The sequence below is a fragment of the Xiphophorus maculatus genome, chromosome 11 (assembly GCF_002775205.1).
Source record: "Xiphophorus maculatus strain JP 163 A chromosome 11, X_maculatus-5.0-male, whole genome shotgun sequence".
Lineage (NCBI taxonomy): Eukaryota > Metazoa > Chordata > Actinopteri > Cyprinodontiformes > Poeciliidae > Xiphophorus > Xiphophorus maculatus.
The window spans coordinates 9,614,480-9,640,584 of record NC_036453.1 but is presented as its reverse complement, the minus strand read 5'-3'; the positions used below and the strand labels follow the sequence as shown (position 1 = coordinate 9,640,584).

Sequence of the window (26,105 nt, the reverse complement as noted above, 5' to 3'; positions counted from 1 at the left end):
TTTATGATGATTAATCAAGTTATCAAATTTTTTTTTAAAAGTGACCCTTTCTGTAGTAGATACAGAAAGAAATGTATGAAAGACAGAATGCTAATAAAGAACAATTCAGTTCATTTTCAATAAAAAAAGACGCGAGTTTACACTGCAAAACGATTCAAGCATCACTTTTAGTCTTGAGTTTGAAGTATGAAATAATTTATTATAAAATATTTCTAATAATTTTTTCTTGTCACTCTTTTTGATCAACAAGTACATGTGTTAGCCAAACTGTATTTTCTTGTACATACAGTATATAACAGGCCAGATTCTGTTCTAACAATCACCTAATTGTATCTGTGATTGTTAGAACAGAAAGCATTTTGTAATGTGAATAAACACGCCACCTGTTGGCGGCCATGAACTAGCTCCATGCATGTAGTGGAGGTTTCCTTTGAGGACGGAGCGTTGAGGAGCTGGTATTGTGAAACGACCTCATGCACTGACTTATCTTTTCTACTTAGTTTAAGATAATCTGTTCAACACTTTTTATCTCTTTATTGGCCACGTTTCTGTTGCTTGCCTTCCTCCCACATTGCTGCTAATAGCACTTAGCTTTTATCAACATCTTATTGAGGGAAATGAGAGTGTTGTGCAACACAAATAATCATCCGACTGGAACACAGTTCACTCAACAGTACAACATAATTTAGATCATTTGGAAGAAGCTGTAGTGGCTGTGGGTGATACCCTACTGGGGAAAGATTGTCCTGTTTTGATGCAATTTTTTCATCAAGAAAAGCTATATATGAGGGTCAAACACCGTTTTTTAATCGTGTCTGTCTGAATTCGAGGCTTAGAAGTATGAAAGAGGACACTGAGAGGATTAGGGAAACAAATTATAAGAATTCGTCAAATAGTTTAATCAGTAAGAAGGAAGAAAAAACATGAATTCAACATGTTCCTTCAGAAAGTTAGTCTTCCACCTGCACAACTCACATCTTTATCAGTGAAGCAGGTTACTCCCCCCATTTGCATTACTGTATAGTATAAGTTAATATTCTGATATTGAAGTCCAAATTATGAAAAACATAGCCCTTAATAGCATCTCGTTCTAGATGTTGGGTTCCAGATGATTCAGAATTCACACTTTGGTTGATATCTGACAAGTAAAACCAGAAAAAGTTTGGAACATTGTTTTGATGGATATTGCACCTTACCTACTTTAAAAGTGGTCTTAAATTTATCTTCTTTAAATCAACACAGAATAAATCAGGTTTGAACCAAATTAGACGTCAAACTAGAGTTGATCAAATATTGTCAATAACCCTTTACTGTGGAACCCAGCTGGAAGCTAACTTCAGAGCAGAGGTGAAAATTACTTTCTGACCCATGTAGGTAATGGTGCCTCTGCAGTTACACCAGCGGTTGAAACCAAAAATAAAACATGTCAGCTCTGTTTGTTTAGCTTTATGTGGACAGGTGTTGGTGACCCTTCAGTTGGCCATTTCCTTCTGGGCTGGACGTAATTATCCTGATGTTAACTCCTGGGGCAAATTGGTACTGAATGAACCACAGTCTGTAATTTCCCTCCTCGTCACACCTGATATGAAAGGAAGAGTGAGACACTTCTAAAATTGGTAGTTCAGATTTTTTTTTCCTTCTGCAGAAAGTTTCAGATAAACAGCAAAAAAAGGAGAGACTCAGTTTCAGAATGGCTCTTTATTTAAAAAATATCCTTCACATGAGATGATATTTAATGAACCAAACTTAACATTTTCCCTCTGATTTGACAGATTTAGTCTGAAATGGCAGTCCTGTGTAATACTGACTGAGAGCTCCTGTAGTTTTAGCTGAAGTGGGAAGAAGACGGGATCACATCCTCTGGACCGGGCTGAGGCCCAGGATGTCGAAGCATTTGGCCATGATGGAGGCGGTGGCTTCACACAGCAGCATCCTCCACATGTTGATCTTATTCACCTCACCTACAGACAGAGAAACAAATTCATTATTCAGCTTTTCATTCAATCTGCGATCAAGCAATCAGATTTTTCACAACTTGACCCATTAAATGAAAGGGGGGAAAAATAGTTTTTGACTCAGTTTGAACCACTCCAGAACTCTGTTTTATTTAGAGTTTAAACTTTCACCCATCTTACTGGTTAAAAATTATAACTCATAACAGTTATAATTTGTGTTGATATTAGGTTAAACTAAGTCAGATTTTTAATCATACTTTCTAACTTTTCCATAATTTTGGGTCTAAACAGTTGAAAATAAAACAAAAACTCAAAGCTAAGAGTTTTACCTTAAACCTAAAGGGAAAAAACCAACAAGTATTCCTTAAGAAGTTTGTTTAAAAAAAGGTGCATGGTTAAATCTGATGAAGATTGCTGTGGGCAGGAAGGATCTCCAGTAGCAGTGAATCTGCAGACGTCTCTGACTGAAGAGTGTTGCTGTATCATGATCTCATGACTATTATGACATGCTAACAGCTCCTTGTCAGGGCAGAAGAGTCAATATTTCAATAAGGGTTCTGGTTTCTGATTACACGTATTGTAATATAATTATAAGACTTGTGCAAGAAGATTACTTCAGTTGCATTTTTGGCTAAAAACTTCCAGCTTTTATTTTTTAACAAACTTCATCTGTTTACATGCACATTTCCCTTTTCCTAAGACAGAACAGTCAGTAAAATGAGTCATGGAGAAAAAACCCAACAGATTATCTTGAGGCTAATGAATGAACGTTCTCTGAAACCACAAGACATGATCAGAGATGGAGAGAAGAAATGAAGCCAAATGTTTGGTAGATATTAAATGAGACCAATGTTGATCGAACAAACGATCAGAGGTCAGAAGTCAGATTTAACGACGCTCTCTTTAGTCAACAGCAAATAAAAATCAATGACCCAAACATCCAGAGCACAACGAGCGTTCAGCCCATCGGGTCGGAACCACGTGACGGAGCAGAAACCCGGCGGTCCGTAACGAGCAGCACAGGCTGCATTAGGCAGAGCGCTCGTTAAAGAGGCGTGGACGGCGGCGGACAGCAGGCTCTGTCTGTAATTTACACAAACAAGACGACGCATTAATGTGAACGGAGGAAAGACGGCGTTGGATGTGGAAAAAAGACGGCAATGAGGAAAAAGTTTAGATTTTACACACATTGATGCTTCCCTGGAGTTACCAGAGGGAATTCAAACAAACAGATCGTCTCTAGTTGAATATGCAGAAAGGAAACAAATTTCATAACTGCCATACTTCAAGTTTAAAGCAATAAATCAAACAATAAATCAATTAATAGCATGATAAATTAAAACAAGATTGATCATTTCCATTTGGATGACTGATTGTTATTCTTGCATCAAAGTCTGGATGAGAAGAGGCTTCAGTCTGACGCGCTGGTCCAAACTAGTCCATTTCTTGAAGGGTAATTTTGCGTGTTTTGTTTATTCATTTTGCATATTTAAAATATCTTCCAGTACCAGTGTTAAATGTTCATTATGAATTAAACTATCAGTCTGTTAAAGGGTGGACTTACATTATTTCCAGTGTGTTGTTTGAAAATGGTCTCAGAACAACAAAATTATAATTTATCACAATAACTTCTGGGACAATTTATCATCCAGCAAAATTTGTTATTGTGAAATTTTAGTTCAGTTTTTTTTAAGCTGTTCAGTATTTTGTGCTTAGTTCATTTGATGTTTTGTAACTTGATTTAAAAGTCATACTTCTGCCCTGACATAAAGCAAAACTGAAATGAGGCGTACTTTATGTTCATCTTTAATGTAAAAGCATAGTAATTGCTTTCAAATAGAGAAAAATTTCACAATGAACTCCAACTGGAGTTACAGCTTGTGTGTGGAGAATTAGCATAATAAATCAACTCTAAGCCTGAAGTGCTCTCACTCCAGCACAGCAGGGATAAAGCACTTCCAGGAAGGAGGACTAACATACGGCGCGCTGCTTTTAGTTGAAACCCCATCAGAGTGAGACATCCCGCTAATCTGCAGACTCACTTCCAGAACACTAAAACATCTATTTTTAAAACTAAACAGCTGAGAGGAAGAGGACAGAGATCTGTAGAGCTGGAATTGCTTTTCTGTACTTAAGTATTAAAACTACCCAAAAAATCCAAGAATTTTCAAGGACTTCAAGCACCTGTTTCTGTTTGGAGGCTCACCTGTCTGCCGGTCCTTCTCCACGCAGTAGCAGCTGTCGTAGAACTCAGTGAAGGTGGTGGCGAGCTCATACAGGTAGTCGCACAGAGTGTGCAGCAGCAGGTCGTCCAGGATCTTCTGCAGGATCTCCGGGAAGCGCAGGATGCACTTCCCCAGTTTCCACTCCTTGTCGTGGTCCAGCAGGATCTCCGTTGTCTCTGCAGCCTTCCTGAGCGTAGCCTCGTCCAGGTTGGCCAGACGGGCAATGGACCTGACAGGACATCAAAAGATAAATATATATACGGTACATCCATTCACTGCAAGGTTATTACACTTAATTAAAACTAATAAGATAATGAAGTTGAGAAAACATTTTGCCAAGCTGAAATAAACAAAACATTAATCAATGGTGAAAACACTATAACTAACAGGAACTATATGATACGTTTGTAAAGCTAACACATTCTTATCTTATAATATAATATCGTTTGTTTTGTGTTTATGATGTTTAAGCCTTTCAAACTGTGAAACTTAATTGTTTTTCCCCACGCACAGTTTACATCAGCTGTCTGTAAATTACGGTACTCCGTACTCCTGCTGGTGGCTCTTAATCCACAAAATGGTGACAGAAAAAGTTGAGAGTCAGTTGGTAATTTATTATACACACTTAACTAATAATAACTAATAAAAATGAGCAAACATACTAAAAACTAGCTAAAACTAGCTGAATTAGACAAAAAGTTAAAACTAGAGATGCATAATATTGGCACTAAGATGGGCATCAGCCGATATTAGTAATTTTTTAACATATCGGTCCGATAAATAAAACTGGGGCCGATATTAATAACCAATATTTTCCTAAGTACAGTGATTTTTTTCAGAGTGTCAAAAGGAAAGGGCAGTGAAATACATATAAAATATATAATACTGGTTATTGGCAACAAGAGCAATATTAATATTGGATATCAATATCTGCGGGCATATCCTTATTGGTGCATCCATAGTCACAACAAAATAAAATTAAACTATAATGAAAAACTTACCACAGTTACCACACTGATTCATTGTTTAAACATTTAAAAGACAGATCTTTAAAGAGGTTTCATATTTCTAATCTGGTTTAAAACAATAAAAAGTGCAACTTCTGATCAGGTTAAAGGACTTCAACCTTTATGTCTCACTTCCTGTGACTCACGAGGGGGTCAGCCACCCACAGTGAGTGAGCTATTGATTGACAAATCCTCTGAAGTGAGACTCCTTGCAGGAAAAAATAAAAAAACTAGATAATCAATCTCTGCCGGGCACGCTGCCATCCAGATCCTAACTCCTCCAGGGACGATGGAGAGGAAGAAGAGGCGACGCTCGATACGGCGGGGATAAGGAACGCCCCAAAGACTAATCCTCTGGCACAGGATTATGGGTAATGAAGGTAGATGTGGGAGGTTTTCCAACCGGACAGAGAGGAGAAAGTTGAAGATTTTACTTCCTAAACTTTTGGATTTCTTGATAAAACAAGAAGATTGTCGGTTTGGGGTTTATCGAAATGCTACAGGAGAGTTGAGTCCTTTCAGGTGTGAAACTCAACCAGGAAACGCCAGGATTCCTGGAAGAGAAGCGCAAGTTGGCTGCCACCAAGGAGAGGGATTGGCAAATCCCAAGCAGGAAGTAAAAGCAGCGGGGAACCTTCAATACTTCCCAACTTGAGATGTTTTATTTGCTGAGAGCGGTTACAAAAAAATCACTTGTACAGGATTAAAGCACAACGGTTTCATTTGATCATCGAGAGTTATGTGAACAAAAATGACATTTATGGATTTTAGGGTCAAAATCTGGTTAAGGACATGAAAGAGACGCTTGGGATTGAGAACCAGTTATGAACAGCAGCTGGAACTGATGGCCTCAAACCTGCAATCATTTAGAAAAATGGCTACAAACGTTTTTAGAAATGTGTGTGTATATATATATATATGTAATTCTCCTTTTTAGATTTTCACATAGTGCCTTGAATTTTAAAATGATGTTATCAGCCAAATCAATGAGATATGTTTCATCCTTTTTGTCCAACCAGCTAGTGATGCAAGTTAGCAATTAATGAGTAAATTTAAGGTTTATCTTATTGATCAACTAGCAATTAACTGACAGTCACCTATTTTGCTGAAAACCTCTTAATACAAGAGAGTCGACCATCTCATTGTCATCGTCACACATTATTAAACTTAGACCTTTATAATACATAACAAAACAGGAATGTCTTAGGTTGCTGAATTGAAAAAAATAAAATATGTGAAACGTAATTCCCCATGAACGAAGAGATGTTCATACAGTACCATCTGTGGTTGCTAAATGCTAAAACTTTGCTCCATGAAGTGTATTGACTCACCACAGTCCTCAAACTCAACCTTGCTTATTGGTATCATGTTATTTTCCATAATGTTACAATTTTTCTGTTATTCCCTGTGATTTTTTTATCATAACATTCTCGCCTTCCTAGTCATTTTTGGTTGAGAAGTTGACGGTGCTCCGTCATGCAGCTTGGCTGAATTAGAGCTATTAAGGTGAAACTTGCAGTAAAAAGCTTGTCAACTGTTTATGTTTCGAAACATAAAGTGCTTTTTCCATTCCACAGCAGACTCTTTTTGGACGGTTTCTCTATCCCATTATGGTATGGCCGCCATCTTTGTTTCTGTATCATTGGTCTGGTTCAACTTAAGGATAACCAGCGGCACCCTCTGCTGGATGGGGGCCAAACTACATCACTAAGAGAAGGTTTAAGCGGACGTTATTAGTGAATCGATTGGAACAAATATTAATCTAATAAACCATTACTCAACAATTAATTGTAAGTAATTATTTGCATTCATCCCAGCTAAGCTCAACAACAAGCTAATAGTTACTAAAATGATAATAAAACCCTGTATACAGTTGACAAAATTCCCAATAATGAACTACTATTTGCAATGTAGAGCATAGCAGGGTGTACAAATCATGCAGCACCTTAAATGATTCGTATTTCACCAGTTTTCAATGTCTCTCCTCCTCTTCGGTTTTTTTGCTATAAGCTACAGATGTTGAAAGAAGTGGTGGGATTGTACCTGATGCGGGTGAAGGCGTAGAGCAGGTAGGCCGCCGTGTTGCCCCGGTCATCCAGCATCTTGTCGAAGGAAAAGACGTAGTCGTTGATGCGGTTGTGAGAGAGGTCAGCGTATTTGATGCAGCCAAAAGCAACGGCTCTCTGGGCTTTAACGAGCTCTTCTGGAGTCAGCACCTGCAGAGACCACAAAATTAAGTCCACAATCAACAATAAATGGACGGCCTTCATCAGATTGTATTAACTGAAGACTGTTTCACCCTCTAAGAGTCAAAGCAGTGAGCTGAATATAACTTCCATCATTAGTTTACTGAACCTGAGGCAGAGATTAAACCAGCTAATCTGGTTCTGACTCCGCAGGGAGTAAAGAGGGGGATTAAAATGAGAGCAGCTGGAAATAAAAACCTGCAGTCGAGCAGAACATAGACTGAGGAGACCATGTGACTCGACAAGACAAGAATTAACAGGACGAATCAGGACAAGGTAAGAGACAGGTCATCAAATTAAGCTTCAAAGGAACAGAGACTCAAAAAATAGTCATTGATGTATACAAATTGAAAAATGTAAATTGGACAGACAGACAAAATGAAAACCAGATGGATGGACAAAAGGTCAAGTATCTAGGGCTACAAAATAGAGAATCGTTAGCAAGGTAAGATGGACAAACGGATGGAAGTTAAAATGGACAAAGAAGAATGTGATGTAAAGGACAGACTGATTCAAGATAAACTGGACATTCATGGGCATATGAAAGTGAAATTAGATGGACAGACAGAAGGTAAATTGGACCAATGGACAGATAGATTGAACATAGACTGGATGAATGAATGGACAGATGATAATTTGGAAGGACAGACATATAAAAGGTAGATTGGGCAAAAATATTGAAGGTAGATTGGATGACCAGGCAGACAGATTAATTTTTATAGTGTGTTTAGAAATTTAGCATTAGCAGAGCTAGCATTCTTTAGTGAATTAGTGGTTAACAAACCTAACTTTTTGGTTAGCTGTCAGATTCCATAAGAGCCAAAGCGTGTTCAAGATGGTACAAATACTTTAAAGTCCAGAACAATTTCATTTTATGACACTAGTTTTTTCCCTTAGTGGATTTAAATCTTGATGCAAACTCAACATCTTCATCTCTTCTGTTAAAGCTCTTTTCAAAACACAGATGGACAGATGACCCGGTCTTAAGCTGCCGCTGCCTTTCATAAATCAATCAAAAGCCCAAGGTGTGTCTCTTTATGAGGTCTCCTCACATCCAGGGATCCAGGGCTAATCTTTCTATCAAGGACTCACCAAGGTTGCAAACCAACACAGCTCCAAGATTCATTTTCATTCCTGCAGTTCTCAGTTTTATTGGATGAGATTATTTCCAATCCTGTGTTTCCATCTGATGTTCAGGTGTTTTCATCTAAACTAAAACTAACAGGGGTGCAAAAAACAAGGGACGCTGACCTGGTTGGGTGCTACCTGGAGCTCTGTGTGCAGCGACATCAACACTCAGCAACTTTCAGCTGAACAGATTCTGATGTTGGGAAGAAACTTGCATGGAGACTGATGCCAGCACAGTTTCCCTGCAGGCCCACCTCGCCCGGCAGTCTGCTCGCTGCCTGGGTCAGTGCCCACGTCTACCATCTGCTAACTGAAGCTCATTAAAAAAGACTGCAGACACCGAGAACCTACGTCTGCACCGTTGACACTGCTGCAGCTCGATTTATGTCGACGTTCTTCCTCGAGTTTCTCCGGGTTCCTACAATCGATTCATCTTCTGTCTTTTTGAAGTATAAATACACAAATTCACAACAAATGCTTTGCAGATACTTCAACTGAGATGTAGTGGCCACAATCCAATCTTATTTACCTCCTCAAAGGTATGAAAATCAGCCACTGTTCCCTTTTGCTCTGCCACAAAAGAGGGCCGACTGGCAGACCTGCTCACCAGGTCATGTCTGCACGTTTGCATTAAACACACCACTTAGTGACTATTCAGAAAAAATAAAAATAAAAAATCAGCTTAGACCAAAATCAAAATTGGCTTTTGAAAGATTGGTAATTGTCCAGAAAACTCTAATCAGTGCATCCAAAGTCAAAATCATTATTTTGTAGAAATCAGTTTCTACTTTACACCTCAGTGAAACCAACTCCCAAATCAACTTTTTTATGTCTACATAGGTTATTTAGGGTTCTATCTTTAAGTTTCTGTTAGGACTCAACAACAATTTATATTGCCATAGATGTGATCAATATCAATAGATAATATGTCCAATAGAATATTCAACCATTTCATTGAACCCTGAACCAGAACTGTGCAATATTTTACCTGAAACTGTCTCACCGCTGGTCTCCTTCAGTAGAACGGTACACAGGCAGCTCAATTCTCCCATTTGTTACAACGACACATGGATGAACATCTATGTCAGACTTTATTCAGGGTTTAGGAAACAGGAATTGCTCACGGTGCTACGTGACACCATGAGTTCGGTACAGCATTATTGTCACCATAATAGTGTCCAAAACACAGAAAATAAGAGTTGCCAGATTTTTCACTAGTTATTTTTTGTCTGGAAAGCCACTAATTATATTAAAGTTTATAATATAGCAAAAGTGCTTTTAGCATCCTGACCACAGCCCCGCGTTTCCCTTCCTCTCATCCCCACACCTGGCCACACCACTCAGTGTATCCTGGCTCCGCCCACTTTTGTGGAATTTTTCTACATTTGCCAGAGGCGGAGTTTTTGCTTCACACAGGGTTGTCAGACTTAAAACTTTGTTTGTTTTATTTTTTGAAGTAAATTTTTGTATAATCATGACTGATTTGTAAACTAATACAAATGAAAACACGTCAAAGGAGGTGAATACTTTTCATAGACAATGTAATCTTTAGTTATGGGAAGGAAAAAATGTAATCCTCCAGAAGTTACTTCTGATATATCACAACACTTAATATGTATATTAATATATTTTAAAGTACAAACCAGCATATGAGGAAGAAACAAAAATAAAAAAAGTTTTTTCTAATAATAAAAATTAAAATATTTTTTCATTCACTTAACCAGGGGTCCCCAAACTCGGTCCTCAAGGGCCGGCATCCTGCATGTTTTAGTTCTGTCCCTGGTTTAACGCACCTGGATCCAATGATGACTTATTAGAAGGCCTAAGAAGAACATTAACATGTTGGTACTACCAGGGAGAGAACTAAAACATGCAGGATGCTAGTTCTTGAGGACCAAGTTTGGGGACCCCTGACTTAAACCAATAGAAACACTTTGGACAAATTATTCCAGAAAGTCTAAGGTTGTATCCATTAGTTAACCTCCACCAACTTTCCCTCCCACTTCAAACCAAAAAGTTATTTTCCATCCATCCATTTTTTACAACGTTTTCCCATTGTGCTCAGGGGGAGGTGGGGGTGGTGCCTATCTACAGCTGTCAACGGGCGAGAGGCGGGGTACACCCTCCTCAGGTCGCCAGTCCATCGCAGAGAAAGTTAGTTTATTTATAAAAATATACAAAACACCAGGTCATCTTTGTCGGAGCTTCTCTCTTTTTTGTAAAAGAAACTTTAATCAAAGTTTTTCCAGGGATTTGAGTCCAGAGAGTTCTCTCTTCAGAGGAATTCAATAAGCAGACTCAGATTTTATAAACCACTAAAGGTTTGTCCTTCAGTCAGCAGGTCACAGCATCCTGGGAGATGTGATTTATTGTGCTTTAGAGGCACAGCGACACATTCACAGGTTTTCATATCCACTATAGGACAACACAGCTTCTCACATGAAAAAAAAAACCAGGAACATCAGGCGGGTTTAAACTCATATCCAGGAGTTTTTCTTTCCATTTAATCTTTTCCTAAGAAACCTGCAGCAGTCTACATTTAATTGGCACAATAAATACGCCTGATATAGATTTAGTTTGTATGCCAGATTCAGGTAAAACAAGAAAGTCAGTTCCACTGATTTCCTCGTTGCAGCATCTGGTCTGGTCTCAGGGAAACTGCATGTTTCAGCAAGTCAAGATTTTTTTTTTTTTGAGACATTTTTGATGTCAGCTTGAATGATATTTAAGATGGAAAAAAATAAAACAATCTAGAAACATGTAACTGGTGAGGGAATCCTGCTGTTTTAATCCAGCACAACAAAAACTGAAGTTTTACAGATTGCGACTTCTCAAAAAGGCATAAAGGACTCTCCCTGACTCTCCTTGTCAACATGTTTCTTCAAACCTGTTAGTCCAGTTGACTCTGGTTGGGATCCAAATTACATCATTTGCTACATTTTCAGCAGGTGTAGTTTGCTTTCAAATTACAGTGTCAAACAAACCAAACTGACTGAGAAACCTGTAAACCCCCTCACCTGCTGCACTGAGAACCAACACATAAACTCTGAAAAAGACGATAAACTCCCTTCTTCACAAAATGTAAACATAAAGGATATATCAGATTTTGGCGGTTGTAGTATTTCCCTTTTGTTTCTGGCAGAAGATGACGAGTCACCTCTCCAGCTAGCACTAGACTCACATGGTTGTTTTGGTTGTATTTACCCAGAATGCTCTGCGCTTTAGTTTACGTAGCGTTGTCCGGTCTGCTTGGTGTTCATATGTGCTTTCGACCTGCACCATAGTTCACTTCAACCGAACAGAAACGAGGTTTGTAGGCAGACTTCAGTTTGACTATGCATTCACAACTCCAGAAAAGACCCAGACTTTTTAGACAAACGACCTCGTTTGAATAAAGTGGACTAAAACATATTAAGTAAAACATATTTTACTGTTATGACCTTCTTACTAAATCTAGTAGATATTTTCTTTTTAATGAGATAAATCTTATATCTCAGTAAAACGAGAACTTTTTCCAGTTTGAATTTATTTCCAAGCTCTGACAGGTAGGCGCCATGCTAGCTTTACATGGCAAAAAACATCATCATCCAGCCAACTGGCAATAAATTTGCACTCAACCGTGACAGATGCAAAAAAGCTAACCATCTAGCATGGGCTAGTTAGCGGTAGCCTCCACCACCTCGAGTCACACTTTTTTCTGAGAGAAAAGTAACACAAATCTTACATAAACGAGATTAAGCGAAATTATTTAAAACCGCAGGTTGAAAAAGGTAAAAGTTTAGGCGTCATTTCCCCTGAAAACAGAAGAGAAAGTTAACTCCACCAGCGATTGCACAACTAAGGTTTCCAGCTTCTTACCCGCATGTTGGGCGAAATCTGCAACTCCCACTACAGAGATTTAATGAAGAGACAAGTTGATGCAGAAAGCAGCAGCATCTGTGCAGCTGTGAGCTGAGGAAGAAAAAAGCAGGGAGATAAAGAACCCAAAGCGTGTTGAAGTCGGGCCGACCTCAGCACATAAAACCTAAAGTTCTGGTTCGGTTTGAGCCCTGTGGTTTGGCTCAGCGCAAAGAATTAACGGTTGCCGCAGAGTGAGCAGGTCATTACTATGAAAACCTGCCTCGGAGCGATCCGGAGGCAGAAATAATGAGCTGGACGGTGTCCCGGTGCTCGCTTAATGACCGCTTATCAAAGATTTAACTTCAGACACTAAATATTGATAAAAAAACTGTTACAATACGAGCTGAAATAACAGCGTCGTTACAGCAGAGAAGAGAGGTTTGAGTTATTATTCTAAAGGAGAAACCTCCGATAAATGATGTGAAGAAAAAGAACAGCTGGAAGAACAATAAAGACAACTGTTACACGTGTAAACCATCAAAAACAAACATGAACAGAACAGAACAGAAAAAAAAAACATTTTTAAGAATAAAATTCAAGGAAATTATTAAAACAAATGGGCCAAATGTATATGATTATAAAACTCCACAACAAAAAACTCAGATTCTCAGCTTGCAGCAGTGTGGAAATCAGATCTTGATGTCGGTTGTCTCACCTTGTCTCGCTCCTTCTCTTTCAGTTTGTCCATAGATCTCTTCAGTCCCTCCTCCAACAGGTCCATCAGCCTCACTGTGTCTCCAGATCGGGTCTTAAATTTCTTCCTGGGGGCAAAACAACAAAGAAAATAAACACCCTGCACAAGAAAAACAAAACAAAACAGACAGAAGGATGGAAGGGATAAAAAAGAGAGAGAGATGGGACCGAGCTTGTCAAGGTAACAAATTTTACTGGATGATTAATTGTCCCACAGATTATCAAATTAAATTTTATTTGTATAGCGCATTTTAGCAACAAAGCATTTCAAAGTGTCTTACATCATAAAAACACAAAAATACAAAGTCATAGAGGACACAGTCAACAATTGAAACATTACATTTTGTCAAGTGCCATGGTTACTATCAGATTGTTGATTAATGTTTCATTGATTATGTTTTAAAAGCAACTTTAAACAGGCTGGTTTGTAGGCTAGATTTAAAGGCACTCAGTGTTTCAGCAGTTTTGCCGTTTTCAGGAAGTTTGTTGTAGATTTGTGGTGCATAGAAGCTGAATGCTGCTTCTTCATGTTTGGTTCTGGTTCTGGGGAGGAAGAGCATAGCAGAACCAGAACCAGAAGACCTGAGAGGTCTGTAAGGTTGATACAACAACAGCAGACCTTTAATATATTGTGGTGCTAAGCCATTCAGTGATTTAGAAACTAACAGCACCATTTTAAAATCTATTCTCTGAGCTACAGAAAGCAGGTGTAAGGACTTTAAAAATGAAGTGATGCGCTCTATCATCCTGGTTTTAGTGAGAATCCGAGCAGCAGCGTTCTGGACCAAATGCAGTTGTTGTTTTGACACCATTTTCTTTTTTTCTTTTTTACCCCTCTAGGGGGTCTTTTGTGGGCTCTAGTGTCCCTTATATGATAGTAGGCTGACAGGAAACAGGGAAGGAAAGGGGGGAAGACATGCGGCAAATGTCGTCGGGTCCGGGAGTCGAACCCGCGACGGCCGCATCGAGGACTCAAGGCCTCCAAATACGGGTCGCGCTAACCACTACGCCACCACAGCACGACGTTTTGACACCATTTTCAAGAAACATATTGGTAAAGGCATAATACTGCAAGTCTGCCCTCTCAAATAACAAACTTTAATTTTGTACAAAATTAATCACATGATAATTGCACAAATTAGAAAGTAATGGAAACACATACATTTAGGAGAAAAACAAGTTTTTTGCTACAACGTTTTGCCGCTAGGATGAGGTTGGGTTTCAGCTGGAACAAAATGAGGGGATTTCACACAACTGCAATGGACACCATTGTAATAAACGTAACAATCTGGTTTGGGTTTGTTTTCCCCTCATGCTGAAATGTAATTTCTTGATACCATAACTGATTAACTGAGGGGAACCAGTAGTTCGTCACCACTCAGCAGGTTTAGTTTCAACAAAAAAACATAAACTCTTCCATGTTCATAAACGATCCATTCATGAATTGAATTGGGTTAAGACTCACTTGTCCTCTCCCAGCACCACTCCAAAACCGGCGTGCTCTACCCGGGTCACTTGCGGGTCGTACCAGCCGATCATCTGTCCTGCAGAGAAAATCACCTGAAAGTGCATCCCCTGGGGGAAGAAACCACACAGAGACAACAGAAGATAATCTGAAGTCACTGCAGCTTGAAACAAAATGGCAGAAACTTGACAGTCTGACGGCTGGAGGAGGTCAGAAGTGATAAAAATCCTCACCTGGCCGCTGTCCACGACGTAGATGACTATGTCAGCCTTCTCCTCGAAGAGCCGCTGACGCAGCGCTGCCAGATCTGACGTGTCATAGGTGTAGCCGCCGTCCGACTTGACGATGGTCAGCGGGATGGACTGACCTGGAACAAAGACGATCTTCCTGCCTTCATCCAGCTCAACCAGACCTGAGCAGAAAATAACGGCAGCAGGAAGAGGTTAGACATTAAGACTGTAATGAGGAAGTTAGACTATAATAACTGTAAAAAATACCCAAGACTAGATATTTATGATAATAGCACCTCCTGGTGGTGGCTTCAAGAGTTGGCATGTTGTCAAAGCAACATTATTCATTAATTGTTCAATTTATTTACTGATTTTCTCCTGTTTTATTCTATTTGTGAACAATCGTAGCATGATGAACATGCTATAAAAACATTGTAAAATAAAAACTATATCTATATATCATCCATTCTTCCAATCAGTTGATCCATACCAGCTGCTTAAAAACAGGATCTCTGTGACAGATTACAAAATAAACTGCTGAAAGATCAAAGATGGGTATTACCAGAATAAAGTCATAATATCAGCAGAATAAAGTCATGCTTTGAGTCTCACCTTTGTCCTCGAACTCCTTCACCACCTGGGTCATCCGGTTCTGGTAGAACGACTCTCCTCTCTCGACGATCTGGATGTCCAAACAGTCGTAGACCTTCTGAAACTCTGGAATCATCACATCAATCAATCCCAACAGATTTATTCTACTTTAGAATTATTTATAACCTCAGTTTATTATTTTATTTACTTCAAACATCTTACTGTGTCACCTTTTTTCCACTAACATCTTTAAAAAGGAATAGATTGAAATGTAAAAAGTCATTTCAATGACTAAATTAAAATGTAAGAAAAAGCTAAGTGACTTTTTTTATTATAACAAAACACGAAAAGAAGTTTATAGGTTAAAATATACTGTATGATTAGATATTAGGGCCAGACTAGGAGAATTTTGTTTTCTGATATTACAAGAATGAAGTAACAATAATAAGAGAATAAAGTAGAAGAAAAAGAGAATAGTCATAATATTACCAGAATAAATGTGTAAAAATACAAGAGTAAAGGTGTAAAATTATGAGAATAAAGTTCTAATATTAAGAAAAGAAAGTCATAAAAATTTGAAAATTAAGTCATAAAAATGTGAGAATAATGTCATAATATTACCAGAATAAAGTTGTAAAATGAATGTCATGGAGAGTTGAGAATCTTGTGACATCACAGTTTGGTGTCAGTTTTACAAAGAACATCAGCATCAAAATATTAACAGCAAGACTTTGAAATGACTGGAGTTACTGAGCTGATCATGTCAGATATTGATAACTATTGAAGATTTTCTCCCTTTAAAACAACTTAATTCTCATAATTTTACAAGTTTCTTAAGGTAATATTGCATCTTTATTTTGCTAACCTGACTTCATTCTCATAATCTTATGACTTAAACATAAATATGTCTCTCTTTCAGTGTCATGGAAAAGCCCACCTCTCCTGGAAACGTCACAGATCATCTTCCAGGCTTTGATGAAGTCGGGTTCTTTGCTCTGCAGCCTGACAACACATTGGTGCGCCCGTTTCTTGAACTCCTCGTCTTCGTCAAAGCGCTTCTTTGACTCCTGGTGGACAAAAAGGAGAAGAAAGAAAATATTTTTTTTATTTTTACCTTCAGATTTTCCTTACTTTTTCAATTGTTTTTTTTTCTCTATTATTCTAAACCAGGGATCCGTAACCTGCGACTCCGGAGCCTTTATAACATGGGTAAAAATAATTTTTTAAAAAACATATTATTTTTAAATATACTGTAGATATGATAACAAAAGGCTTTAGAAGTTTTTTGATAGAATATTTGCATCAGCTGTCACCAAAAGTATGAGCAACATATTTTAAAATCTTTATTTAGTTATTACGTTGAAAATTGTGTGTCTTTAAATTATTTTTCATAAAAATAAACATCTTGTAGAAGAAAATGTCTTTTTTTTTTAACTAAAAATTATAAATAAAATTGTGGTTATTTAAGAATGACAACATTTCCTGCAGCGGATATTTAGAAGTTATCTTTTTTTCAAAAAGTTATGCAACATTTGCAGCTCTAAAGTTTTATTAAGAGATACAGAGGGCAAAAACCTCCTCTGTCCATTGTAAAGATTGCAGATTCATGGTTAAGAAAATGTTTTGGTAACACTATTTGACGGAGTGTGCATACGACTGACATGACACTGTCATAAACATAACATCTGTCATGAACATGAAGGAGTCTTTATGAATGACTGACTGTTGTCATGAAGTGTCATTTGGTAAATAATGACACTTTAATGCAAAGTTGGCACTTTTAATGGACATCTAGGGCAAACTCCTCGTCTTCATGAACTTCAATCTTGAACTTGCAAGTGATGTAGGAATTTGAACATAACAGTGTAAATGTTAAGAATGGGGGCGCAGCCAGATGCAGCTTATTTGGATTTAAAGTGAGAGAAGCCCTAAAATTTCTGATTCTGAAAGAAACTCCAAATAGGCAGAACTGAGCAGACTAAAATGAAGAATGATTTTGTGCAAAAACTTTAATAAACATGTTTTGTTTAGACTTATTTTAACCAATCCAACGATAATAGCATAATGGACAAAAAAAGATTTGGTATCAGCCAAAATCAGAATCAAAAGGGTGGGCTTTAAAAGATCAGTGACCAGCCAAAAAACTGCAGTTGGTACACCCCTAAATATTTTAATGAGCTGAAATAACCCTGACCCTATGAACTGACCTTGTAAAATATCTGCAGGTCACCGATGGGAGGAGACACTGTCAGGTAGTCTGGAAATTTATCCTGCAAGTGAGCTATGAGCATCCCAAACTGGGTCCCCCAGTCGCCGACGTGGTTCAGCCTGCCGACGTCAACAAACAGTGTGACAAACAACAACAACAACAACAACAACAACAGAGGCATTTCCAGGAGTTGCTATGATCCGGATTGCAGAGGCTGGAGGAGTTTAACTCTGACCTGAGGACGTCATAACCCAGAAACTCAAACAGCCGACACATGCTGTCGCCAATGATGGTGGAGCGAAGGTGACCCACATGCATCTCCTTGGCGATGTTGGGCGAGGAGAAATCCACGATCACCTAGGCAACGAGACGACAAAAATGACTAATCGATATCACCTTTGTTATTTCTCATTTGTTCTGTTTTTAGTATTTTATTCTGTTCTTTTTTTAGTTGAGTCGTTTAGTTTGGGCAATTATTCCCTCTGGTTTTGAATGCTGTGTAGATGGAAGTATTTACATTTTGGAATAGGGCTGAAACAATTAATCGGCTTAATTGTGATTAAGTGATAACTGAAATAATTGTCTAATTTATTAATCATTTAATCGTTAATTGGAATATAAAAACACAAAAAATTGCCAGCTGCTGGAAGAACAACACACTCAGAACAATAATTAGTTGAAAACTGTACAAAAAATATAAACATTTTAAACTAAATTAAAAACAAAAGTCTGTCAGTAGATATGTTCTACCCAGAACTCAAGTTTAGCTTAACCAGGTTCATAGAACATTCTATTAAGCTCCTTCCAAAAAAGTCAAATCAGCTGTGTTGATGTTAGCTGCATATTCTATATGAATAAATGAGTTTTTATCATTGTGTTTTAAGGAATAAATATGAGTGATATACAAATGAAAATTTCCTTGAATAAAAGCCTGGGAACAATGTAAAACATAAAACTACAATTAAAAAAAAAAAAAAAAAGCAAGAGGACAGTAAAGTTTTATTCTGTAGACAAACCCTCTTCCTGGTGGCAAGCGGCGGCGGCTGGACGCCATTGAGCAACAGGCTGGTCAGCAGTTTGGACACAAACGTTTTCTTCAGATGGATGTTGATGAATCCTGGACAGAAAAGCAGAGGAATGAGGCGAAGCAGCCACAGCGAAAACAAACCGGTCAACAAAAAGCTGCAGGTTTTAAAGGAAAGCTGAATGCACAGCTACTCAAAGATCTGCTTTTAAAAATATTTTTTAAAAGTGAAAATTTGGAGAACAACCAGACAAATTATTCTTTAACATTTATTTTGCAATTCTTTAATTTAAGGAATGTTAAAATTGAGCAACTTCAGAAAAATGTAGAAGTACTGAAATCATTATACAACCATTAACAGATTTTTTTCTAGCATTTCATTTATTTTCTTGTTTAATTTTCAAAACTTAAATTTTTTTAAATTAAATCCACTGAGATTTACATCAATAAAACACAATATTATATACATTTTTATGTACTACAAAATAGTTATTTTTATGGTGAATTTATAATTACAAATTTTAGTTTACAGTGCCAAATAATTTAAGGTTTGTAAAAAAAAAAAGCAAGATATGATAAAATAATAATACAGCAAATTCCATTAAAAATTACTTTATTTCAAATTTCTTTAAAATTGTATTTATTTTTTAATAAACAAAATGTTCATAGTTAAGTGAAAGTACTCATTTATTTCATTAATTTGTTACAGCAGTAAAACATTTTATTAATAAAATGATAAGATTTCTGATCTAAAGATATTAATATATTACTAGAAAGTTTTAAATATTTGTTATGGCATTTAAATTATTAAGAACAAATATTAAACAAATACAAGAAATCCCTTATCCGAAAAAAGGCAATAATTGGAATAATTGGAAAAGTGCAACAGATGATTTGTTGAGGAGTTTTAAATCTTAAATAAAAGGAAGTGTGTCTGAAAGAGTTAAACTCAGCGAGGTTCTGATCTCAGATCGAGCTCCTACCCGGTCCAGCGATCTCCGTCCTCTGGATGAGTTCGTTATCTGGCAGATTCTGGACAATCTTCTCAGCGATTTCCCTCGGGTTCAACTTTGCCCCCTTCGTTTTCAGCATCTGAGAGAAAACAGTCAGAAAGGATCTGCATTTAAAAGATTCTAAACATCGGCACTAGAAATGCCAATTAGTGCTTTTTCCATCGAAATTAGTTCCAATCAATTAGCTAATAACGTTCGCTTAGACCTTCTCTTAGTGATGTAGTGTTGGCCGTCATAAACAGAGGGCGCCACTGGTCATACAGAAACAAAAATAGCAGAGCCATATCACAACGGAAAAGAGAAATGGTCCCAACAAAGGTGTGGGATGGAAAATGCACTTTTTTCTGTTTTGAAATATAAACTTCAACAAGGATATTATTCTTATCCTTAAGAATAATATTGTTCATCCAGCTGTGCAACATGACGAAGGAGCGTCAACTTTCCACCCAAAAATTACTGAAGTGCTATGAAGGCGAGGATGTGATAACAGAAAGTGGTAGAAATTACGCAGAAAATTTGTAACATGATGGTGAAAACATGATGCCAAATACGCAATGTTGACTTTGAGGGCTGTAGTGAGTTTTATTACTCCTTCAAGAGAAATCACACACCTCTCTCCTGTAAGAGTCTCTTTTCACAGGGAATTAAGTAAATTACACATTATTATTTTATTCATGTTTATTTATCCATGCAGCAACCTAAGAGGTTCCTTTTTGCTTAATAGTGTGAGAACTACTGGATTATTCAGCCAGTATTTAATACATCTTAGACGAAATGCTACAATGTAACTTTTGTAAAATTCAGTATATTAGGAAAAATTTTACTCTTTATGTCATGAAAAAAGCTCTACCTTCTTTGTATAAGAAAAAACTCAGGATTTTAAGAATTTAATGGCCGCTAATCAAGTAATTAGTCGATCAATAAGATCCATCGTTAGATTTCATCAATCGATAACTTTCATGTTCTGATAACAGTGAGACATTAACAACTGGGGAACGCCATTTCTTCTGCGTCCACTGCTCCCAGTGGTGTGATGAACGAGACGTTTGAAGAAGAAACATTAGAGGAAAAAAAGAAGCAGTCAGAGACACACCTGAGCCATGCCCATAGCGCTGTTGCACTGGTAATCTCCGAACTTGGCCTGTTGGTTGGGCGTGACGGCGAGCGGCGGGTTGTCGAGGTCAGGGAAGGAAGCCCTGATGGCCTCGCCGAAAACATCCTGCAGCCGCTGGTTGATGTTCAGCATGGATTTACCGCAGTGTGGCGTCTCCTCCTGAAGACTCTGAGGAAAACAACAATGCCCCCATTACCAATACGACAATATGACTTAAAGATAAAATCTCATTTTTTTTATACCAGATACAATTTCTGATTTTAATAGATACGTTTTTTCTTTCTTTTCTAAAAAATAAATTAGAAATGACTGAAAGTATTTCCAAAAAGGTAGATATTTCAGCCATCCCTTCTGTGAGTTGTACGATGGAGTGTTAAGTACATTCTGTGAGAATTTCGTGACAAATTAAAAGCTGTAAAGCACATTTGTCGACCAAGATGACATCATTCTGAGCTATGAAAAGCCAAGGAGAGCTTTGGTGAAAATACGTAAATGAATGAAAAAAAAAAAAAAAAAAAAAAATTTTCCAAACATTAAATCTTCAAAAATCCTAAATCTGATTAATCTATAAAGTTGATTTCTCGCCCTGCCCTACTGAAGCCAGACTGGAACGCCAGCCGCCACCCACCCTCTTCATGACGTTGAGGCGATACTTCAGTCTGGCGTTTTCCTCCCGCAGATCCTCCAGGCGCTGCGATGGCTCAAAGCTCTGAGACTTTTTAAGACTCTCGATTTCTGCAGACAAACTTTGAATTTCGCGCTCCTTTTGTAAAAAAAAAAAGAAAAGCAGAAAACTTAAAATGAAACAAAACACTTGTACTGAGTTGTACGATGGAACGATGAGTGCCAGGTAACAAAATTTTATTATTTAAAAGATATAGTCATAATAAATTTTACAAGGAGAACGTCTTAAAATTCCAAGAAAACTTTGTTTTATTGAGACAATTATCAAGATCTGATGTAACCAGTTTAGTCCGTGGTTCTTTCTTCAAATTAGACTTTGCTTACATGATTGTTTCAAAGTTCTGCTACTGATAATAGTGTGATGCTGATGTGTTAAAAGAGATTCCTTATCTGTAAAACTGATACCAAATATTCTGGTAATAAAATTTTATTTCTGCATTATTTCAACTTTATTGTCGTACAACTGAATTCTTGTAATATTATGGCTTTATTCTTGTAATTAAAAATAAATAAATAACAAATCTTAGCCTGGCCCTAGTAATCAGTCTCAACGTTTAAATAAATATAAGCTCTAAAACAGGCTTGTCAAAAATGACCCTGCCGACATCACTCTGAGCTATGCAAACACAAGTAGTGCTGTGGTGAAAAAAACAATCCAGATATTCCGAAAATTTGATTAACTCGCCCATTCCTACTGTAGCTCCTCCAGACATGCCTGAGCCACTTCTCTGAATAATGCTCTACTTGCCAGGGCATAATCTTTCCATTTTCACAGGATTCTCTGCTCAGTGAGATGTTCAAAGCCTGTTTTGGTGCATCACATAAAATCCAAATTAAATACATTAAAGTTTGTATCTGTATCCTCGCAAAATGATTAAGAAGGTATCAATATTTTTGCAAGACAGAGCAAAACCTTTGGCACAGACCCGATCTGTGACATACCTATAGTGCAATAAAAATTCCCGTTCGGCTCCACCACTGAATAAATACAAACTTGGTCAGAGTGAAACCAAAAGTTATTTTCTCTCTGTCAGTTATTGGAATAAACATCAGATAAAAATTCATCCACTTAAGTTGGTAACATTATCTTTTTTACCTTATGTTTGATTTTGTTGTAAGCATGCTGTAATTAAATACATGTACAAATTTACTAAAAGGAATTAAACTCAGTAAGAATGAAGTGCACTGAAAATATTGTTAAATAATTTAGCACATTTTCAGGTCAGAGTCAAAACAAAAAAATGTTTGGATTAGAAAAAGTTTAATTTACATCGTTGGTTAAAAAAACAATTTAGAATCTCGTTTGTTTATCTTTTTTTGATTATCTGACTGAAAAATCCAGTTTTTACTTCACATAAAAATGTTACAATTCTTCTACCTCCAGCAGATGGCGCCAAGGGCCTTCTAATAACAAGTGATTTTAACTTCAAAATCAAAGCAACAATAACTCCAGTGCTTAACGCAATTAAAATGACGCGTACATTAACTTTGGCCCACATTCCGACAAACTTAAATATTACATTGTGACAAATTCGGCAAATACATAATGTAAGATTAAGCTTTAGAATATTGCAGAACTATTTATTTTTTCACTACTTCGACAGTAGAACAAGGGTGAATAAAGAGAAAATAAAGTAACAATTTTCACCATTAAAATGACATTTATATTTAGGATACAAGCCGAATTCAAAACTCAAGTCTGTTTACTTGTAAATTGTGAAAGCAGACTTTTATTAAACGACACTTTCTGCATTTCAACAGGAAATCGTTAAATTTAATGTTTTTTGTAGAAAGTTTGGCTTGTCTTGGACAGTTTAACATTATTCTAAAGCGTTTAGCCTCGCTATTAAAAACCTTAGCACCTCTTTATTATGTCTATGGCTGCAATGACACACCGGCGGCTCACCTGGTGCTGAAGCCGGGCTGTGTACTCGGTCACTGGGTCTCCCATCTCTGAAAAGCCGGTGGAAAAATATGCTGCCGATAGGAAGCACAATCTCGTGTCTGATGAAACAAACTGCAGGATGAGGAAGAAGTGCAGGATTTACATTCGTTGTCTATGATAGAGGTTTGTTACATTTGTGCAGCGCCACCTGCAGGACCGGAATGAGAGCCTCCATCACAGCCAAGCTTGGTTTATATCTTTGCAATGTTTTATCTTTTCAGAAAAAATTAAACAAAACAAAAAAAACATCAGAAACATTCACAACCTGAACTAAAACATAACTTAAATATGAGTCTTGAGTTTCATTAAAAAAAGGCATGCACTGTATCAGTCTGGAAAGGGTTACTGTAAATAACCACAAGTGTGTTTTATTATTATGACCTTAAATTTAAATGTGTTTTACTTTGCAGGTTATTTTTTATGTTTTAAAGTCCTTGACTTCCGGTGTCATGCGTTTCTCGGCATAACACCTAGAAGCTGAAATATATTGGCGCAATGCTACTGTACAGTCTACTTACTGGCTGGCATTTGTCCAGAAGCAGAGTTTATTTTTCATTGGCGCTGATTGGCTGTACCGCTATGAGTGCATATTAAAGCACATTGTGGGCGGTTATATGCGTGCTTAAAAGAAGGTCTCCAGTAATCAGGGATTTTAGCTTTTCATTAGAAGCTACGGTGCCTAACTATACGGAGGACTGATCCTGTCAAAATTGTCAATGACAATAGAAATAAATAAATGACTTGAAGTAATCACTGTACCAAATATTGCATGCCAAAAAAGACCTTTCCCAACTACCACATTTTCACTGTATTAATTGAATGTCATTAATAATAAATTTTCCATTTAATTTTCAATCTTAATTTTATTTCCATTTGTTTCATATTTTCCGTATTCTGTATTTTGTTAATGTCAAATTTCACTTGATTTTTTTTTTTTTTGCATTTTCAAATTCTATATATATATATATATATTTCATTTAGGTTTTTTTTATTACATTGATTCGTTTTCTCAAATATTTACTTCTTTCACCTCCTTTATAGTTATATGTACAGATTTTTTAATTTTCTTTATGTTCTCTTATATTTCCTTAAAAATAAACATTTTCTTTCATAACAAGAATCAATGTCAGCAACCATGCAGGACAAAACATTTGTATATTAACACTAAATTCCTTCTCTCTGTACATGAGGAACACCATTGGGACATTGGTATTCTACTTTGTCATTTTGTTAAGTCTGTACCAGCTCTTAATATGCAGTCACTAATTAAAAACACAACAACTTCAATTATAAGAGAAAAACATTTTTTTTATTTTTGTTGTGAAACTACGAAACATAGTGTTTGTGTTTTGTCTGCCATCTTCATTTTTTGTGCTGGTGAAATATTTACAACTCTTATCAACAGTTACAGTGTCTGAGAATAAAATTCACAGCTTTTTCTGGACTTTTGATAAAAAGAACAAAACTGGAGGGAAAAAAAGCACACCCAAATCACAAAAGTGCAATAAATACACGCCATATGGTTGTCATAGTCGTCAGCAAACACGTCACCTGGTTCATCAGCAGTCATAATACGGACTATTAGAAAACAAAATCATAATCAAATGAGACCAAAAAAAGCTGCAATTATACAAAAGCTACATGAGTTACTGTGATTCCTTGGGAAAGCCGACATTCCTTCATCCTGGTCTGTTTATGGTTCATAAGTTCATTTATGTGCTATACAAGACTGACCACATTCAGAAAACAAACCTGTTTGTGGTTAAAAAGTATATAAAAGAAAAGGCAAAAGTTTATGCCATTGTGTTCAGTGAGGAAGACAAGGATAAGGTCTTATTTTCCTGTGAGGAGGAATAGAGTTTATCTACTGAATAAAGACATTTAACACCTCTGGATTTCATCACAACAGAGTGTAAATATTTGAGTTCTCATATGAACTGAAAACATTTACAGGATCTAATCTTTCCAATTCTTCAATGCAGTTCATCTAAAAGCAGGGATCAGAGGAAAACATCTGGAATGACTGTAGCAGCAAGGCATGAAGTTTTAAAACACAGACCAGGGTCTGTTCACCACTATGGGGCAGCAGACAGTATTTGGGTCCACTAGCAGCAGATTCTAGGCTGTTCATGTCTCCTCAGTGGTAATTTTTTAGGCTGCTCATCCGCTGGAGAGAAGCTGTGGTTGGTTAAAGGAAGGACCTGTAGAGCAGTTATAGACTCAGGACCTGCAGAACGACTAAAGTCAAACGAGTTTCTAGAAAACAGAGAAAATCTCTCAACATCACGTCTATTCAGGATAGGACGTTAACTGAATTCACCACCCATCAATCCAATCAATCAATTTACAATTCAACCATCCGATTTATCATCCATTCAACCGAAAATTCTTTCCATCCAATTTAGCATCCATCCAACCGATTTATCATCCATCCATCTGCCAAATTTATAGGAGTACACATATTGCCGTTTTCTGGCCGATCGCCGGTTACCGATCTTTTAAAGAGCCTAACTTGCTGATTCTGATTTTGGCCCAATTTTTTTTTGTCTGAAATGTTGTTCAAAATCGCAAGAAAGTTGCTATCCATCCATCCAATTTACTATCCATTCATCCACCAATTAATTTAACATTTAACCATCCATCTAATTTACCATCCCTACATTCATCCATCCAGTT

The 26,105-nt window shown here is 37.1% G+C and overlaps 1 protein-coding gene across 1 annotated transcript; it reads right to left on the bottom strand.

Moving 5' to 3' along the window:
* Window positions 1-1,679: 1,679 nt before the first annotated feature.
* On the bottom strand, window positions 1,680-23,513 carry rars (arginyl-tRNA synthetase). Its single transcript, XM_005800369.3, has 15 exons — window positions 23,391-23,513; window positions 21,429-21,563; window positions 20,780-20,968; window positions 19,657-19,765; window positions 18,666-18,766; window positions 17,885-18,006; window positions 17,648-17,768; window positions 16,378-16,507; window positions 15,462-15,566; window positions 14,853-15,031; window positions 14,620-14,729; window positions 13,117-13,222; window positions 7,231-7,403; window positions 4,162-4,409; window positions 1,680-1,961 (listed from the first exon to the last, which is right to left on the bottom strand). The coding sequence occupies exons 1-15, from the start codon at window positions 23,433-23,435 to the stop codon at window positions 1,852-1,854; spliced, it is 1,983 nt and encodes a 660-aa protein (XP_005800426.2). The 5' UTR covers window positions 23,436-23,513; the 3' UTR covers window positions 1,680-1,851.
* Window positions 23,514-26,105: the final 2,592 nt, after the last annotated feature.

What these genes read in the sequence shown, in the direction of transcription:
- rars (XM_005800369.3), bottom strand. Translation starts at nt 23,435, where the DNA reads ATGGGAGACCCAGTGACCGAGTACACAGCCCGGCTTCAGCACCAG. An exon ending in ACCTGCAGATATTTTACAAG is followed by an intron (nt 16,508 to 17,647) that starts GTCAGTTCATAG and finishes TTTGTCCACCAG; the next exon opens with GAGTCAAAGAAGCGCTTTGA. An exon ending in AAGAGAAGGAGCGAGACAAG is followed by an intron (nt 7,404 to 13,116) that starts GTGAGACAACCG and finishes TGGTCTCTGCAG; the next exon opens with GTGCTGACTCCAGAAGAGCT.